This window comes from Brienomyrus brachyistius, chromosome 3 (genome assembly GCF_023856365.1).
Source record: "Brienomyrus brachyistius isolate T26 chromosome 3, BBRACH_0.4, whole genome shotgun sequence".
Classification (NCBI taxonomy): Eukaryota; Metazoa; Chordata; class Actinopteri; order Osteoglossiformes; family Mormyridae; genus Brienomyrus; species Brienomyrus brachyistius.
In genome coordinates this window covers 15,733,226-15,752,418 of record NC_064535.1, presented here as the reverse complement: position 1 = coordinate 15,752,418, position 19,193 = coordinate 15,733,226, and the positions used below count along the sequence as shown (strand labels likewise).

Sequence of the window (19,193 nt, the reverse complement as noted above, 5' to 3'; positions counted from 1 at the left end):
ACTTTCAACCTTTGATGTTGTCTTTGTTCTCAGTTAAATATGGGTTTATGTTTTGCTAATCACTGCATTCTGTTTTTTACATTTTTAACTGCACCCCAGCTCTTTTGGAAATTGAGCTGTACAGCAATGCTGCTATTTCACATTTTGTTTCCAGTGAAAAATGCAGATGTGGGAAGATGACAGTGAATTATGTATATTCTATTATGGTGCTAATTGTACAGAGGCTTAGCCCTGTTTATTTTCAGTAACCTTTATCTTCAGCAGCTGAGATCTTAAATAAAATGCCACTGGACTTATCGGGCTCCTAGATACTACAGAATAGAACTGAACTACCCCTTGTCCAGAAGAAGGGGAATGAGGCCGATGGATAGAAAATACACTTGGATGTACTAGAATGAACACAATTACAGCACTATTTAAAAAAGATTTATCAATGCAGTGAAACAGTTGTTTTTATGAAAAAAGAAAATCCCAAACCCAGGGTTAACCACTCAAAACAAAATCCATCCATATATAACAAGTTGCCCATATAAAGGTTTTAAATGAACAAAACTACACAATGTTTTGTAATAATTCTATTTGACCATCTATGACACACTATACTGTACCACACGCAAATATTTTTGGTTAAAGTGAGCAGTTGAAAATTTAAGCCTGTGATGGTTAGTCCATGTTAAATTGAACCTCGTGATTTCATGTACCATCTTACATTTACCCTTTTAAAAGACACTTTTGCATAAAAGATTTATGAGCTGTTGTTTACAAGACGTATCCTGTTTCCTTCTTTCTACACATAGCTAATTTAAACAGTATTCAGTAGAGGTGGCAGTTGGCAGGGCTCTCCTCAATCGGTGGTATATCCATATTTGCCATTCGATATGTATCGCAATTTAATAGTTTTTGCTGAATAGCATTTAAAGGGCTGTATTTGTCTGCCATTTGGTTACATCATTTTCAGTTGAGAATAGCAACAAAGCTGATAATACGAGTGTTTAACGCTACAGATATGCAAACCATACTTGGTAGAGAACAATTTCAGAAGTTCATTATTATTCTTTTGAATTGTTTTACATATTTTTACAGTGCAAATGAGCATCTCAGGGTTTGTTATTCAAACACGTTGAATAATGTTTGGTTTACAACTCTTTCTATATTGAGTTTACAGTTTTAATTTCAAAACACATTTTGTTTCCCTGGTGTACTGAAACTGCACCGAACCACAAAACCAAGAAGATAGCCGTACTCATGTCTAGATGTCCATTTACTTAACAGAATAAAAACTTTGCGCAAAGTCTGCATTTAAATTGCGATGGTGCTGGAAAAGTCTGCAAACACACTTACTCATTTGCGATAACACTAAGCCAGACTCTCACACACATCAGTCTCTTAACAAAATCACGCTGTGTTCAATTGGGCAAATATATTAGAAGTAACAAAAGTGACCCACATTTACCTACATTTAAATTGATATTGAAACTCGATTTTAAATCTCAAAGAATCTGTAAAACTATTTCCCACCTCATCCCTACTATTTAAGTACAAATAATGTGCAGGAATGCTTTCGTTCCAAAGGTCTCTCAAATCGGTTGGGCCGAAGTCATACCGTCATTTTTGACCTTTGGTCAGAATATCATCTTTTGACCTTTGGTTATTGTATCATACTTCTCACAACACATCTATTAATAATCATAAAACATATTTTTAAACATTTCAAACCATTCTCCATCATGCCCAATATTGTTTTTTCCAATTCAGTTTTCCAGCATATACTGCAGGCCTCTGTATGGGTACATTTCCTAATCAACATGTACACAGTTTTGATTTATTTCCCAACTTCCTGTTTTTGAGACTGCATTTAAGAGTGGGAAGGACTGAGGAGTCATGCACTTTCATTTTAATCCGAGTCAGAGCTGATGCTGTCCACAGTGCATTTGCTGACTGTTTCCTCTAGGGGAGCCAAAGTGCCATCTCGCCTTACACCCATTGGTTTTATCAGCGTCTGTCTGGAAACACAAATCACAAAACCGATAAGTATAACTTTGTGTTCACTGACCATATATCAAACGCTTTACATACCAAAATTACTAAGGAATACAAGTTCCTGTCAGAAGAAATGGTTCAGAAAATGAAATCTTTAAAAACAATTGATCTAAAAAAAAAAACAAAAAACCGAATAATCAGCGAGTCATTTCACTATACTTGAGCTTTCAAAAGACTATTAGCTACAGATGTGTGAGAAGCTTTCAGCTGACAAATGCGAAGCCAAACAAAACTCTACTTGCAGGAAGAAGTGTGTACAAACAAGACGGGACAGACAAAGGCATCTGCTCCTCTGAAGCCAATTAACGGTGCACAGAGGAGGATGGAATTGAAGTGATCTGAAAGGCTTGCGGGAGGCCACTGTGTCAGTGCACATAAAGGAGGTGCACTTGTTTGCACCCGCGGGGGCTACGCCTCTGTGCTGGTCTCTCTATGCAATCCACCTGCGGCTGGAGGGGTCGTCTCCTACTGCTGCTGTCGGCGTTTCACACCCCCACTACCCTCCTCCAATTTTTTTTTTTAAAGGGCACCCATTATTCCGGGAGACATCTTTCTTACCCCCACATCCGCCTCAGAGGTGCTTGAGGACCCTTGGATGCCCCCCCAGGCCCCCACCCCCAGCCCGGTGGCCATTCTTCCCGGCAGTTTAATTACAGGATCAGCGCTCATTCTAATCTCTTCAAAGCTACAGCGGCCCCTCGATGCTAATCCAATTATATCTGCACTGTGTGGCACCAGCGCAGCCTAAGATTTATCAACGAATTACCCAATCAAAGCCATCATTTGCATTCATTCGAACGGTAAAAAGAAAGCAATGCAAAGTCATCTGAAACCCAGCATAGCTTACAAAGATGAAATTGTGGACACTTCTGCAGGTACATGTTAAATCATCATAAAATTCTATGTAGAGTTCCCCCTCGCCCCACTTTAGGATCAGTGGATCATTAATAGACCACAGACTATTGTAATGTTCATAGTGCAATCATCTTTCCAATTCCTATTCTTCTGATTCAGTCCCTCGTTATTTTGCTTCTATGATCATCTCATCCTCTGCTCCTCCTTGCCCCTTCACTGTGTTCCTCTGCTCCTCCTAGCCCTCTCACATCCTCATCCTCTGACCCTCCTTGCCCCCTCACATCTTGTTCCTCTGCCGCTGCTTACCCTCATACATCTAAGAGGACTATGGCTACAGAACACTGAGCGATCTCTACTGTGGGGCCGGAAATCAAATGACCTCCACTCCTGGCCCAGATATGACGTTACTGAAGAGAACTCAGTAGGCTAGATTATTAAGTTAGTTCCTGAAAGGCTAATATCAGATTCTGCGCCAATTTGGAAGTCATGTGAAAAATTTATCATCAGATTATTTTTCAAAGGTAACCTCAACAGTTTTGTACGTGAGGGAAGGGGGGGGTGGGTTTCTTCATTTTTATTAATAAAACATGGGAAACAAATAAAATGTATGAGACAAAAGGAGATGCATCCCTGTGCCTAACTCTTTATCCTAGATAGGATCATGGGGATTTTGGTAGGGGAGAAAAGTTTTGTGGTGTCAGTGGACACCTTAACCTGGACCCTAAAGATGTTAAATATATAAAATCAGTTCCGACAAGGTTAGGAGGCATCACCCTACTAGCACCCCTGCTTCTGATCTATCCATCTTGCACCTGGCTTTCCTCTTCAGGGTCGTGGGGGGGTCTGGGGATATCCCAGAGGACACGCCCATTGCAGGGCACACTCACACACCATTCAGTCACACATGCCCACCTACGGGCTATTCGGTTACTCCAAGTCCCCTTAGCATGGATGACAACAGGGAAAACGTTCAAACGCCACATGGAGCCATGGCAGAGACTTGAACCCCGGTCCCAGAGGTGAGGCAAAAGTGCTAACTACTGCACCACTGGCTGCCCTCTCCTAACCTAGAGCTCCAATTTCTCATCTGTCAGCAAACAAGGACGGAAAGAATTAAGGTCATAATAAGGTCAGAGGAGATGGTCGATCCACAGCAATACAAACAGCCCAGGGGACGATGCCATTTTCAAACCGTATCTTCCGCTAGCGGCCCTCCTTCATTCAGGAGGGCGGGGGTGAGTAAAGTCATTGGTAAATGGTTGCCACCTGCAATTAAGAGGCAGGTGAAGCACATTCCTGTCCGCCTGCACCAGGTCTCCCAAGAGGCGAGAGCAGGGCGTCGATGAAGGACTGCACACCAGCACAGTGAGGAGTGGGGTGATGGTGGTGCTGGTGATGAGGGGTCCACCTCTCCCCGACACGTGCTTCTCATTACCGCTTCTCCCCACCAGACAATAGCCGCTGCCCTCTTGTGCCTTCCAACTCAATGAAACCCTCATCTAATTGAGCTAGTGTCCAGGTCCTCTCCTTGTTAGTGGACATTGTTTGGCATTTCTGTCAGACAAAGGGTCAGGTACAAAGGGGCGATATGTATATGTTATCAAAAAGGAACCATGAGACATAAAGGGAGCTGCCACCCCAGCCCACCACGTGCACCAATTAGCGGGTAATTAATGCAGTGCCTGTAATGAGCGCGAGCCGGTAAGCCGGGCGGCTCTATTGACTCCGGCTGAATGCAGTGGCTCGGCAAGGGCGCCGGTAATTGAGGAGCGGCTCTTGGCCGGACAGATGCGAGAATTCTTGCTTTGAGTAAGCGGTTGGCAGGGAGCGCGCTCAGGAACGACCCACGCTCACCCACCTGCACGCATGCCGAGTTAGACACAACACAGAGCTTCTTCCACTGGAAAGTCAGAAATGCCGGTCTAAGATGCATATACATCACTCGAATGATTATGTGGACAAGTGGTCCATTTACACCAATCAAGAAACATTTGGGGGGTTATTCTAACAATAGTATAGTGATCCTCAAGCGTGTTTCACAAACTTTGATCGAAGCCGTATCTATGTAGTGAGCAAGGAACCCTATACGCACAGGAATCAGAGAGAAGGATCAGAAGTATGACGGGTGTTACTAGAGACACAATATCAAGAAAAGTCAGAGTGATGGACCGATGACAGTCTGGCTGCCTCCTAAGCACGGCGCCCAAGCCACGAGCCACACCTCGACAGCTGGTCGAACATGCTGGCCAGCTTCTCGGCCTCATACTCCTTCTGCTCCTCAGTCATCTCTTCCACAGGGTTTGGCATAGGCTCCTCAATGTGGCCGGTGATGGGATTGATGCTGAGAAGACACAGGGAGACGAGTCAACTCAGCGAGGAGTAATAAACAGGATGCTTCTTTCGATGAAACACTACGCAAATGTTATTTCTGCTGCAATGAAAGATTGTATGCATGACATCATCCTAAATAAAATTGCAGCACCAATCAGGATTTAGACATAAAAATCAGGTGAGTCCCTGGTGTGTGCTAGGGGCCCCTACCAAGAATGTAGCTTGCTAAAGTCCCAAGTTCTTGGTGGTATTTTATCATTATTATTTAAATTTTTTAAATGTATTCCATGTTTATTTTTTTTTTGTGCTTACTGCTATTTATTGTAGTCTTATTCTAATGTCTTTATTTTTCTTCCTTTAAAATGTCTGTGAAACTGCAAAACACTTTGTATACCCCATGGTACGTACATACGTATATACGTGTGGACGGACGGACGGACGGAAGGAAGGAAGGAAGGAAGGAAAGGAAAAGCTCAAAGTAAAAATTCCCAAATGAATGTCTTTGATCAAGGCATGGGGAAAACACAGATAAAATGTGCCCAGAAGAGGGCATTTTGGTAAAAACCAGAGCCTTTGTAGCTCAGGCTACAAAAATGTCAATGTGTCTTCTATGGCTGAGATGGGTTCTTTGTAGGACAGTGGAAAATGAACACACACACACACAGACACACACACACAGACAGACACACAGACAGACACACAGACAGACACAGACACACATTTTTGTCCAAAAGGTATTTGAGAAACCAAGACCAAACAAAACCCTGTGGTCTAATCATTCCAAGATTGGTCCTTTTGGACTTGATGCTGATATCTCGCCCAATCTAAACACCACACACAATCCTGGTGAAGCATGTTAGTGGCAACTCAGGGAAGCACCCCCCCCAATCAGGACTCAGAAGACTTATGAAGACAGAAGGCAAAATGGAAACAGAGAAATCTGGCAGGAAGACCTTGCAATTCACAAAAGACCCAGGAGAAGACTGCAAGATGATGGCCCAAAACATACAACCAAAGTCACACTCGTCTGGCTCAAGAGCCCACAAGCAAGCCAGTTAATCCAGTCCAATCCAGTATGTGGCACTATTTCTCTCCAAATGCTGAAAATTACAGTTTACTTTATGCGATGTGAAATCATATTCCTAATCTCTGTGAGCTCATGTCCATCACCTTCATTCCTTGCATCTTTAATATTCTATTCTTGTTAAACTGTTAGCACATGTTCAGATCTGATGCCAAGGCTTCTTAATACATTTTTCGTCATCTGCAGGATATTTTCCATGATATAGTTCCGAGTTACTTACTTCACAGTTCGTAGCCCTATGTTAAATTACACATTCTCAAAAAGGACACTCCAAACCTTAATGCTCACAATCGTTTGGCTGACTTGTACTCATCCGTGTCAGAATCTTCATCCTCTGAGTACTGCCCCTCCCCACGGCCCCCCGCCAGCAATCCACGGGCCGCCAGGAGCCCCGCCGCGTTCCCATAGCCTGTGTACTTCAGCAGGCTGTCCACTGCAAGACACAAAGCACCCACGCAGGTATTCACAATCTGCAAATTATTCACTCTACATCACAGCAAGAGACTAATGAACGTGATACGTCTCTCTTCTTTAGTGTCCGCAAATTATTTTTTAATAAATCATTTCCTAAATTTAACATCTGAACAACCACATCCATCTAATCTTTGGGACAGTCTGAATTAGCCGGTCATGACACTGAGGGTCCAAAAATGATTTTCTTGGAAATAATAGCCGTAGAAAGCACTTGGGATCTGCTAGTTTCCATCGCATGTCCCTCCTTAGCCCAGCTTCGGTGCCAGGGCCGGCTCTCCTACCGCTCTCCTTGCAGAGGACGAAGAGGAACTCGGCAGCACTCTGCTTCACGCTCGTGTCCACGTGAGTCATGAGGCGCACCAGCTTGTTTCGCACTGTGCTTCCCACCTCGGGCCGGTTCTTCACATCTTTCAGCGGGGGGAGGACCTGCACAAATCGGACAGTACCACTTGATTAACGGGGTATTGTTTCGTAGGGTCTGAGAGGGTGTACGTTAGCCCACCTGGGCCTTGATGTATTTCCGGATCTCTCGGTGATGCCGCGAGCTCTCAGTCAGCAGGCTGAGCACTGGCGTCAGGCCCTCCTTATAGTTGGTACCCTGTGCGGAATCGGACACACAAGGGATGTGTAGGAGGAGCAGGCTTGTCCTGTATGGGAATGCCGGGAATCCCATACACTACACCCCCAGGCACAACACCTACCCTGTCTATCCTCTTCTCCATGAACTTCAGCAGCACCCACACTGCCTCCATGTTCCTGCCCCCATACTGCACCTGGTCATCCTGAACCGGTACGTCAATCAGCACATCCAAACAAGACACAGGGATGTTGCTCAGCAGGTTAATGGCATTGCTGCATCCAAAGGGGGAGAGGGGGAAACCTGTTTACAACCTTCTAAATTCGGTTTTTAACATTATTAGACATGAAATAGTCACCATTACTGTTATGATTGCTGGACACGGAAGCAGGAACGGGGAGACGAGGAATCAGGATCGAAGGGTTTATTTGGAATCACTCCAAATGCATGACACAAGAACATGTAACATCAAAACGTCACAGACAGATCTGAGGTTACAGATCCTGACGTGGACTTAAATACACCGGAGGAATCAAACTGACAGAAAACAGTTGGTCACAATCGGGGCTGAACACGTGGTTATTAAGGGGGCGTGGCACACAAGAGGATTCTACAGGCAGGTCATGACAATTACACTCGTATTACCCAATATATTAGACAAAATAAGACATATTAGGCGTTACAAATATATTATTGTTATGGTTTATTCGATTACGAAGAGCCAAGATGCTTCCGATGCGTAGCAATGAATCATTTTCGATCAACTTTTTAACGACTATACACAAAAAAAAACGTGAAAGTTGAAGCGCGAAGTGGCGAGGGACCACTGTACCTACATTTACCGAATTAAACAACTGATCCAATGGCAAAGCCATAAACACTTCAGGAAAATCAATGTCAGGCTTGCCCACCCAGAGACAGGCTTGCCCACCCAGACTCCGGCCTCTGGTACCCATCCACGGCCCTGGAAGCACTCAAAGTAAGCACATGATTTTAAGTAGCTTGACAGGTGTCAATCAGGACCTATATCCTATTTAAACTAACAACCTCTAAGACAGCAGTTTGTGTGGATCTGGCCTGGAGATCACACACAGGCAGCACTAGGTGAGCGGACAGCAGCACATACGCCATCCAAACAGCATGCACATTCCACCACTACCCTGCTTCAGAAGGGTGATGACCAACTCCTCAAGATAATGACAACTACACACTAAAAACCAAAAACAAACAATTAAGCGATTAATTACTTCCTATCTATGCAGGTATTTAAGTAAATCAGTAAAACTAATCATACAGTTAAAATTCCAGATAATTATCTACCATGAGAAAATGGAACTGGGGGCTGGTGATAAAATGTCAACATGAAAAAGAAAATCCCAGCAAACTTAGATGTTTGACAGAGGGTATTTTCCAGGAAAAACCCTGAAAAAAATTACATTTGGTCATAAAACCACTGCGTCCAGTAAAACATTGACAGACGCAGTGTGGGCTTTTAAAAGGGAGGGAAACAAAGTGTGGAATGGTGCTTGGGGTCATTCGGTGCTGCTTGCTGAGGAATTCCCATCCCAGCGTGCTCCATTTAGCCCTTTCAGGTGAACAGCACAGCCAGGGCTCCTGGTGTCCCAGCGGCCTTTGTTCGGTCCGCACCGTGTCGCTGGGGCCATTCCCCAGGGCTCAAAGGGCCAGGGGCTTTGGACAGGCTTCACAAAGGGTCCTGGCCCGATTCCTCACAGGGTGGCCAGTGGAATCCACACGGTCCCACTCACGGGTGGGTCAGGGACGTCATTAATCACTACAAGATGACACCCACCCCCCCCCTTCCCCTCCATATCTGCCAACCAGCGCCCCGACACCCCCAGCCATTACAGCACTGACATGTGCACACTCCCTCACAATCATCCTCATGCATTCCTGCTTACTCAAATCCTTTAGCTGCAGCCCAATTCCGTTTCCCTTAAAGCATTACCAGACTAAATCATGACTCAGATGTTAAATGATGCAAAGGGAATGATAATAAAAGTCATTATGCCATTATATTATTAGCGGATTTTTTCTGTGTCGATCTTGTTTCCAGAAGTTTTGTCCCAGCACGGGTAGCACAGAAAAATCAGCCAAGAAGGGCACCATTTCGAAAATAAAATTACTGTAAGCAGATGCAGTCATTCGCTTAGTTTTGACTCTACATTATGCAAAACGTATCTATTGTATATGTGGCACTGGTATGACAATTCAGCCTGTATAACAGAAAAGATCATTATTTTGGACAGTGTGTTAGTATAAGAAGCACGATCGCAGTTGCATGCAAAGCCTGGGGATGTGTTCTGTGGTGAGAAAAGGGTCCCAACCTGTGAGCTTCCTCCGTTTTGTCCTCCGTATGAGCCTTTAGCATCAAAACATGCCGCATGATGGCGGAGATGAGGCGGAGCTGGTGGGCACCATCCTATCAAAATGAAGGATGTAAAACAACATGATCCTTAGAGCAGTCTGACATTCAGTAGTCAGAATGTGTGTGTGTGTGTGTGTGGGGGGGGGGAGGTAAGCAGGATAGGACTGAGGGATGAGGTAGGGGAAGGTTGGGGAGGGGGTGCAACATAAGGCAAGGATTCAGCCAAAACCTGGGACGTTCAGTGACATCACACTGAAAGGCAACAGAGGCCCTAACTAAGACTAGTGCTGGCACTTCACCTAAACAGCAATACACAACCATGGGGGGGGGGCAGAGTGATTTACAGTTTACTTGAATTACAGTTTACTTGAATATAAAAAGAAGGCTGATTCCATATTGAACAGTACTACTGATAATCTTGCAAAGAGAACACCCTTCACTGCTCAATGCAGTTCAAAATGTAGCTTTGAGGCATCAGAATAACATATGGTTAAATGCATTACATGAGCATATAATTATGATAAAAGATTTTATATAGCCCCATGCTATGTATGAGTCTATGTATCTTTCCTGTATTATGCGGGTTATCTCTGGTGTGTGGGTGTGTGTGTGTGTGTGTGTCCACCCAATCCACCCAATACTGGATAAGCAGCTAGAATATGAACTGATAATTTTATATACATCCCATCCATCCAATTTCCAAACCGCTTACCCTACTGGGTCGCGGGGGAGGAGGCCTGGAGTCTAACCTAGGCTGCATTGGGCACGAGGCAGGGAACTGATAATTTTATATATATTTCGTACACTTTTTGTGGGATTCCACAGGGGACTGCAGTCCCCTATTCCAATCCAAAGACATGCATTTAGGGTAACTAGCATAAAGCATGATTATGTGTGTATGCCCCGAGAAAGACTGGCATCTCATCCAGGGTGGACCACTGCCTTGTATCCTACGCCGCCTGTGCCCCTGACCCTCTTGGAAGACAGATGCAAGTTCCATTTACAGACACAAAAGCATTTAATTCCTTGGGCTGTTAATAAAGGATTCTCACAGACTACCTACTACAATGTTTGAAAATTGAAGCATTAAAATAACCCTTTTCCCATGGGTAAGTCACATACAGTCCGCCATTACCATACATTAAATACGTCCCTGGCATTATGGGAGAAAAGAAAAATCTTGGCGCCCACAGTTTTAAAGAACTGGTGCCAATTCTTCTGACAAAGAAAACAAAAACTACTGCTGCTCATCTACTAATCTTGTAGGGCAGACAGCAGACAAATCCTAAATTCCTAAACCATAAGGTTCTTCAACTTAAGATGGCTACCCCTTCAAAGACCTGGGTAACCAAAGACCTGAAATGCAAACAAGAACAGAGAAAAGCTAACCGAATTACTTTGAGGATTCCTCAGCTAAAAAGGGGCAACTTGAGTGAAGATCTATGTAAAGAATTAACTATCCCATCATATCAATCCCACATTTCACACCAACATGTGATCCTGCTCCTCCTTAGAGGACTACTTATTTGGAAAAAAGTCAAAAATATAATATTTATGACACACATACTTAGGTTATTTTGTATGGTCATTCACTGTATCACACATTTAGTACAGAAGTATCACTTATGTCCAGACATATTACCTACATTAGCAATTCCTCTCATTTTTGTCTTTCAAATATAATCACTTTTTTGACAATTCTTTACAACGGCAACTCCATTTAAAACCATATGGTTGCCAAAATTAGAAAATTAAAAATAACTGAAGACAATACAAGGTGGAAATACCATCTCACCGATTTGCAACCCTGTTTACTTAAGGGGTAACGCTGCATAACATACAAAATCAAAAAACAACTTTTTTTTTAAACTGCCCTCAAGGTAGATCTTTATTTCTACTGAATTTAAAATTGTGAAATACGGTCCAGTGCTGGTGATCACGGTACCACTTCCAGCACAACCTCGTTAAACAGCAGCAGAGCCAAATGCAAGTTTTCCGCAAATCCCAACATCCGCACAGCACAGCTTCTAAGGAGACTCAGACGCTTGGGGCTAAATGCGATGGATAAGGGAGTAGTGGGATGGACATCAGACGGCATTCCTGATCCCTCTCAGCCAATTAATATGAGCTCAACAGAGGTCAGGCAGCTTTGGTACTATTAAGAGGTTTATCAGCTAGGACAAGGTTTAGAAAGGGAAAGGCTGACAGTTCAGGAGACTTGTGCACTATTTCTCTAGTCATCAGAGAAAGTGGTGTTCTGTTACGCGGATTTGTGAATAATACATTAACGAAAAAAGACCCGTCACATAAATAAATTATATATTAGCTGAAAGTTCTTTCCTTTGGTTAGAAAAAGTCCATTTGTATTTTAATCTTACAGAAAAAAAAATACAATATGAGTTTTTGCGGTCTCAAAATAACCAAGGGCTAAAACAGAGAAGTGAAAATTATTATAGGCTAAATATTATACACTGTTCTCCCTTAATGTGATAAATCTGATTGACATTTGCAATACTTTTAATTGGAATATACCTTTAATAAAAACTCTTAATACACAGTCAGAGATGGGAGGGGATACATATATGTGTGTTCATGTGGGGGAAAAAAACAGACAAACGGAATTGGTCTGTATCCTACAAACCATCATGTTCAGGCTTTGAAAACCATGGGGCAATTTAAGCAGTTGCCTTTAATACTCCAATGAAAACTGAAATGTAAAAAAAGCCCATAGAGCCACTCCAACAATGAACTGCGAACTGAAAGGTGTGCAGTATGGTGAGGCCTGATTCCTCCTTTGCGCTGCATTAGCAGTCTGTTGCAAGGGAGCTAAACGTGAACACAGAAATGATTGGTGTTCTTTTCCCTCTCTACAGAAACCGCTACCATAAACTGAGCAGAACCCAGCGAGTTCTCCCCCTGCAACTGTAACAAAAAAGCAGGTCGCCGCACTGCTGAAGTTGACATTACAGGTCATGTGCAAGACAGACTCAGCATCCTAAGAATTTATAAATATTCCGGACTGGAACAAAGATGGGTACAGATATTCCACTCACAGGATGAGTAACCCAGAGTAATAACTAATCATGGACAGAAAGTGTAGCCATGTGATGGTCAGCTTACCTCTTCAGTGCTGCTGGACAGCGTGAGATTAAACAGGGCCTTCAGAGCCTCCATGGTACGTTCAGTCGCCTCAGCTGAGAGGGGAGGAGCCAGGGGGCTGGGCGCAACGACTTCATAGGTCCCCACCCAGCGTACACACAGAGTGTCCTCCAGCACTCGGGTAAGCACGCTGACAGCGGAGAGCTCCCTCCGCAGACTGTCGCGCACGTCGGGTCTCAGGGCTGACAACAGGAAGATCAGGCGCAAGGAGAAGAGCTCCACCTCGTGCCTGCAGGCGCGGCCCATCTGCAGCTGCCGGATGAGGCCCCGGGCCATCTGGATGTCGGCTCCCACCTGTTGGGCCCCCTGGCTATTGAAAACAATGTTGCAAAGGCACTTCAGGGCCTCCACCAGCACCAGTACATCTTCCGGATCGCCCCCAATTTCGTCCGCAGACTCCAGGCCCGCCAGTCTGCCCAGTACAAGCATGCCCTCTCTTGTGGCCACTGGTCCAAGTACCCGCTTGTCCCGGGACAGGATTCGCAATGTCTCCAGGCAGGCCTTCTGGCAGCGAGGCTGAACTTGTCTGCCCAGGACAGTCAGCAAGCCCTGACATAGCCTCTGTGGGGCAGAAAGAAGCAAAACTCAGCCTTCAGCACACAGCCCACCATCAGCCACCCGAAGGGACCCATAACCAAACTTTCATGTGCTAACAGTTTGAGAAATTATGGACTGGAAGACAGCTTTCTGTTGTAACTCAGTCATGTCCCTCAGTACTTGAGAATAAAGGAGAACTAAAATGACTACATGCTTCAAGGCAGTTTCGTTTTAAAAATGAATTAAGTCAACAACTTACAACTCGTTTGTCCTCTTCTTTTTGGTCAAAAGAGAAAGTGCGATTATTCTATAAAAGATGGAAAAAAGCAAAAACAATAACAGTGACTGGCATTATGTAAATAAATAAATGTCATGCGCAGTATAATACGTATTCTGGAGAAAATAAGAATAAGACTTAAATGAAGACTACAGATACGGTAGTGTTGTGAAAACCCTAGGGCATTTCCTTGTGTTGCGCGAAAAATAAGACGGCGCTATTTTTTCATAAAGAAAAATAACGGTATTTTGATAAAGAAAGTGGGTTTTGGAAACCTTCCACGAGTATTATGATTCATATAATTTACTTTCAGCGGAATGAAGGATTTATGCCGTAGCCCCATACACCGGAAGCCATAGCATCGTTACACTCACATCCAAGCTACCTAACAGCCGAAATAACAGACACCCCCTTGCTGATAAGCACAACAGTTCGCCGAATTTAAAACCAGTTGTGGACAGAAAAAGAGACTGAATTCAACATTTTTAAGAAATGTTTATTGCTTGGCTTGCGAGCTCCATTCAGTTAAATCACTTCAGTCAATACTAAACAGCAATCCGGCTAACAGGCTAAACGCCAGGCTAGCTGGCTAAGAGGCTAAACGCTAGGCTATCCGGCAGGTTATCCGACAAACTAAATGCGAGCCTAGCTGGCAAATAGATTAAACATCAGGTTAGCTGGCTAACCGGCTAAAAGCCAAGCTAGCTAGCTAGCTAGCTAACAGGTTAGGCACCACTGACAGCTACCAGCCACAGAAAGGCGTAGGCGGCATACCTCCTGATTGTACTGCAGCAGGCGCCTCTCAATTTCGTCGCAGTCTCCGTCCTCGATGTGCGACAAAATTGCTCCCAGATCCATGTTTTGGAAGAGAGCGGTGCAACTGTCAGACTTAGTAATATAACGACCCCTTTACTAATTCAAAATCTACTTAACTAGCTGGCTACACCTTCTCTCTACTTTAAACCTTCAACCCTAACCCGGGGACGTCAAGATCTCCATGGCAACAGGGGCGTCGCAAAAAGGAGGGTTACGTCATTCTCTTTACCAAAACAGTCCTGAAAAGTACATCTAGAAAAGTATTTAAACTAGGTTAGATGTGCAGTGACCTCCTTTCGAACAGTATTCCAAAACAATTGTTAATGTTATATCTGTGTGTAAAGTATAAGGAGGATATGACCACGCTAATATTACGCTTGAATTAGAAATTGTATTAATCTGTAGCATTATAAATATACCTTGATTATCTTACAACGGTACAAATGGCTCGTTAAATGTTAAACATAAGACGGAGTTGATGCAGCGAAAATACGTCAGTGATTTTTTTTTTAAAATAATTTTTAGAAAATAAAAAGTACACTGCCTGCAGTGTCTAATATTTGGTTTTTACACATTTGATATATAAATATTTAGGGTGGATTGCTGCAGAACCTCAAGACGAAGGCAAATCTGACTTGGAGTTCCACCATTATTTGGTCCTAGTACGTTTCGTGAAAGTTTATATAAGTCATCTGTACTTTTAAAATAACTAAGAACCCATTCTTAATCCCTTATGTTATTTTATCTTTTATATTTATTATATTCGATATTTATTTAAAGTAGGCTATATCTATTAAGTTGGACAGAATCAAATAACCTAGCTGTTACTAAAGGCTAACATAACTAACCATGGAAGAAAATAATTTAATGAGCTTGAATTAATTTGACATTAAATACTCAGCTGTTTAGGAATACATACTCAGGTGTGTCTGTATTTATTTAGTAGGAATTCGTTACAGTTGCGCGTTTCTTTTATATGAGATTGTCTGTGGGTTATAGGGTCTGTCTGCCCAGCACCTCTAGCTGTTCGCTGTATTGTTTTGTCTTTGCCTCCTCTGTCTCTCTGCTCCATGTTCATCCTGCTGGTGCCTATTTGCTGCCCATTATTGTGCTAATAAGGTGTTTTGTTTGGTTTTTTTCAGTATCGTCAGTCATTCAAAACTCTTAGTCTAATTCCTATATTTGCATATGAAGTAAAAATTGGTTTATCTCTTCCCTCTGATTCCCTTTATCGCCAATTAGTGCTTTTGCTGCTAAATCCTTTGAATCATTAGTACTGAAGGTCGATAGTTTTGAAGGTCTTGTGGGTAAACATTTTCACCAAATAACTGAACAGAGTGCACAGAGCTGTCACAGGTCCATCCTACCTTCACGCTCAGTGTTAGTGTCTCTTATCAGGTCATCTCGCGTCGTATTTCTCTTTAGGCTGGTGCATCAGTTCTATGAAGTAATTATTTCTAGCCAAAGGGGCCACGCAATATATTTGTTTTTTAATGTTTTAAATCCAAAAAAGGTAAAATCTTCATTCATCTTTCCACCAGTTACTACAATAACATTCTCTGCCTGGCTGAAAAAAAGAGTTGAAGTACCCTAACATACATGCAGTCTGAGATTAATTCCTGACATCAAATTATTACAGTTACGGATTAACATCTGATTTTAGAGATTTATGATAAAAAATATATAGCACTCGTATATTTTCTAATTTTACTGCAGCTGAATGCAGCTTCCATCCATCCATCAATCCATCCATCTATCCATATTCTATACCTGCTTGAACACTGAATTTACTTTAAATTAGAAAATGGACTTTAAATTAAGTTTCTATTTTCTGGAACTTCAGCAGGACTAAGCATGTTACATTTTATCGCCTCTCTGTACGATGGTGTCTCCAACACTAAAGCTGTCTTTGCTTAAATTCCATCTGCATGCTCTGCTTTATAGTCACAGCCCGAAAAGTGCAGCTCAAGGAAATCGTCCTCTGCTGTGTGCCTGTGTGTGGGTGCTCTGCCCTGGACTGCCATTTTTTCTATCGTGCATCCTGCCTATTTTTTCGTGACCAAGTTGTAGGAACCATGTTACGACCTAAAGAGGTAAATTATTAGCCAGTAAATGGAAACAGTCAACAAACAATTGTTTTTGGAAGCGTTACCCAGCTTTGTGGGCCTGGTGGAGAGGGAAGCTTTTTAAGAGCTGCCCACTGAAAGGTAGGAACTGGTGAAAGCTGATTAGAAGTAGTCCATAAGCTGATCATTAGTAGGCCAGAAACCTGTTATGAGCTGCAACTCACTCACTATGTTAACTGTTACTGTTATTGAGCTGTTATGAGCCAGTGGAGTGGAGGGAGGTGTGACCAGTAAGTGACATATTGGGCTAAATCAGAAACTTTATGTCTGACAGTGAAAAAACACTGAAATATAGAACACTGGCATTGAAACTCTAGTACTGGTAGTAACTTTGGCCACTGAAAACTGTTCCATCGGAATAAAAGCTTCTGATAAAGAAGAAATGTGACACACTTGATCCTTTTTCACCGTATTTTACTGTTTATCTTTTTGTTTTGATGTGGTTTTTCATTGATAGTCCGTTTTTTTCCAGTGTGGGTTTTTTACACTGCAAGTCTTTTTTTAATGTCAATACTTTTCAATACTTTTCAATGTCAGATTGCATGGGAGGGGGAGGGGGTTGGAGGAGAGGGTCAGGATATGTGTTATTTGTTTATTTGGTAGCTTATGACTGTCCTATTTGGAGGGCATGAAGGTCAATTGCATTAACTGGCCAATCCCACCCCGGCTTTGCATGTGCGGTTTGTATGTTCTCTCCCTGTTTTCTGGGGTTTCCTCTTGGTTCTCTGTTGTCCACCCCCAGTTCAAGAACATGTTTAGTTTAATTGCCCTTAGTGTTTGTGCACTGTGTGGATCGACCTTTTGTCCAGGGTGTGCTTTCTGGGCTGTGTTTTTTATATATATATATATGATCACCCTGATCCAATACTGCATGTGCAGTTATGGACGATGAATGCATGCAAAAATATTGCATTGTTTCCACATCAGCAAACTCCATATATTCAGTACAGCTTTATAGTACTTTGATAATTTTTTATGAAACAAGAAACATGCATCTAAATCAGTGAACGTAGTGAGGTTCACTAGTGAGGTTGCTACATGCTGTGGTCTCTCATACTGGCATTAGATACATGTTAAGCAAAATCAACCATTCAACCATTAGCACCTCAAACCCCGAGCTATAATGAGTTTGCTTCTTTACTTTAAAAATGATTCCACAATTGTAAATTTCATAGACAAGGTGAATGACCTCTTGAGCAGTGGTTCTCAACCGTTTTTGCCTGCTCAGTCGCGACTCTATATCCAGTATAGGTTTAAACTAACGCTATGATCAATTTACACCAATCAATGCCTATCCCACGAATCTGATTGGATGTGGCTGTGAATTATAATTTAGCATCTTTGGTTTGGCTTCTTGGATTGGTTGAGTGTTCACTAGTTTTGCGCTAAGCAATTGCAGACCCAAGACCCATTTATATGTGTTAATTCTAGAACTGGGGCTGGGAAATCTTATGGTGGATCAGCAAAGGAGCTTGCTGGTTTCCAGCTTTGCCTCGCGACCCTTTCAGAACTTACCACGACCCACCCATGTGTTGAGAATCACTTCTTTGGAAAATGGTCCCAGTTCCAAAAATGCAATGAAATTATGGTATAATGTGAATGATTTTGGATCAACTGAAAGCTACACATCCCTACAGCAATCACTGAAAGGGCAGGGGTATCAGGGCAGATGTACCTGATTTACTTAGATGAAGGAGAGGTCTGAGATGACAGCAAGCTAAACATGGACATGGGCACATGGCCTACTTACTCACTGGCGGAGGGTACAATCAGGCCCACAGGGAGGTAAAACATGGACTGAGGGCTGTGTGCTTTTCCCATGTTCAAAACCTTTGTCTCTGACAGCTTCCTATGGGTAGGCCTCGATGCTGAAGTTTTATTGGAGCTTGGGTGGGTTGCAGAGCAGGGGATCGGCCACCAAACAAAACTTAGGGGCGAAAGGTCAAAGTTCACAGCGCAGAGGGGCAACGACCCCACCCAGCGGGTGGATCTCTCCTTTGAAATGTAATTCTTTCCGTGGTGTGTCTCTCTCAACTCCTTCCAGCCCCCACTGTGCCTGCTCTACTCTCAGCTAATTGAAAAAAAAGTTTCTACCCTCCCACCCCCCATCTTAATTCAGCTCCGAGGATTTGAAAAGATTTCGGCTTCTTTTTAAACATCAAACTGAAAGTGGAACGCAGGAAAACCTGACATCCTACAGCAAATATTTGACAGTAATGCATTGAGTTATCAAAATGTATTCCGCAGTATTGGAAGAGCTTTGTATCACCGTCCACTGATAGGGTATGCAGTTTATATTACAATGATTTGCGTAATAAAAAGTCTAATAGGATAGCTTATATGTTGTACAAATGAATATAAACAAGAATATTGAGGCCTCCAAGATAACAATGACTTGTAATAGAGTTCCAATCACAAAGGAAAATAACACATTGTTCTTCAAGTATTTTAAAATGTAATTTTGATGTTACCACAAAGTCTATTAAGAAGTTAAACACCACTCAGTCAATCAAGTTTTATTTGGTGCAGTG

At 42.8% G+C, this 19,193-nt stretch overlaps 1 protein-coding gene across 1 annotated transcript; it reads right to left on the bottom strand.

Moving 5' to 3' along the window:
- Positions 1–1,243: 1,243 nt before the first annotated feature.
- On the bottom strand, positions 1,244–14,730 carry ric8b (RIC8 guanine nucleotide exchange factor B). Its single transcript, XM_049006948.1, has 10 exons — positions 14,495–14,730; positions 13,703–13,750; positions 12,868–13,467; positions 9,707–9,801; positions 7,486–7,636; positions 7,287–7,382; positions 7,066–7,210; positions 6,599–6,743; positions 5,117–5,236; positions 1,244–2,003 (listed from the first exon to the last, which is right to left on the bottom strand). The coding sequence occupies exons 1-10, from the start codon at positions 14,576–14,578 to the stop codon at positions 1,895–1,897; spliced, it is 1,593 nt and encodes a 530-aa protein (XP_048862905.1). The 5' UTR covers positions 14,579–14,730; the 3' UTR covers positions 1,244–1,894.
- Positions 14,731–19,193: the final 4,463 nt, after the last annotated feature.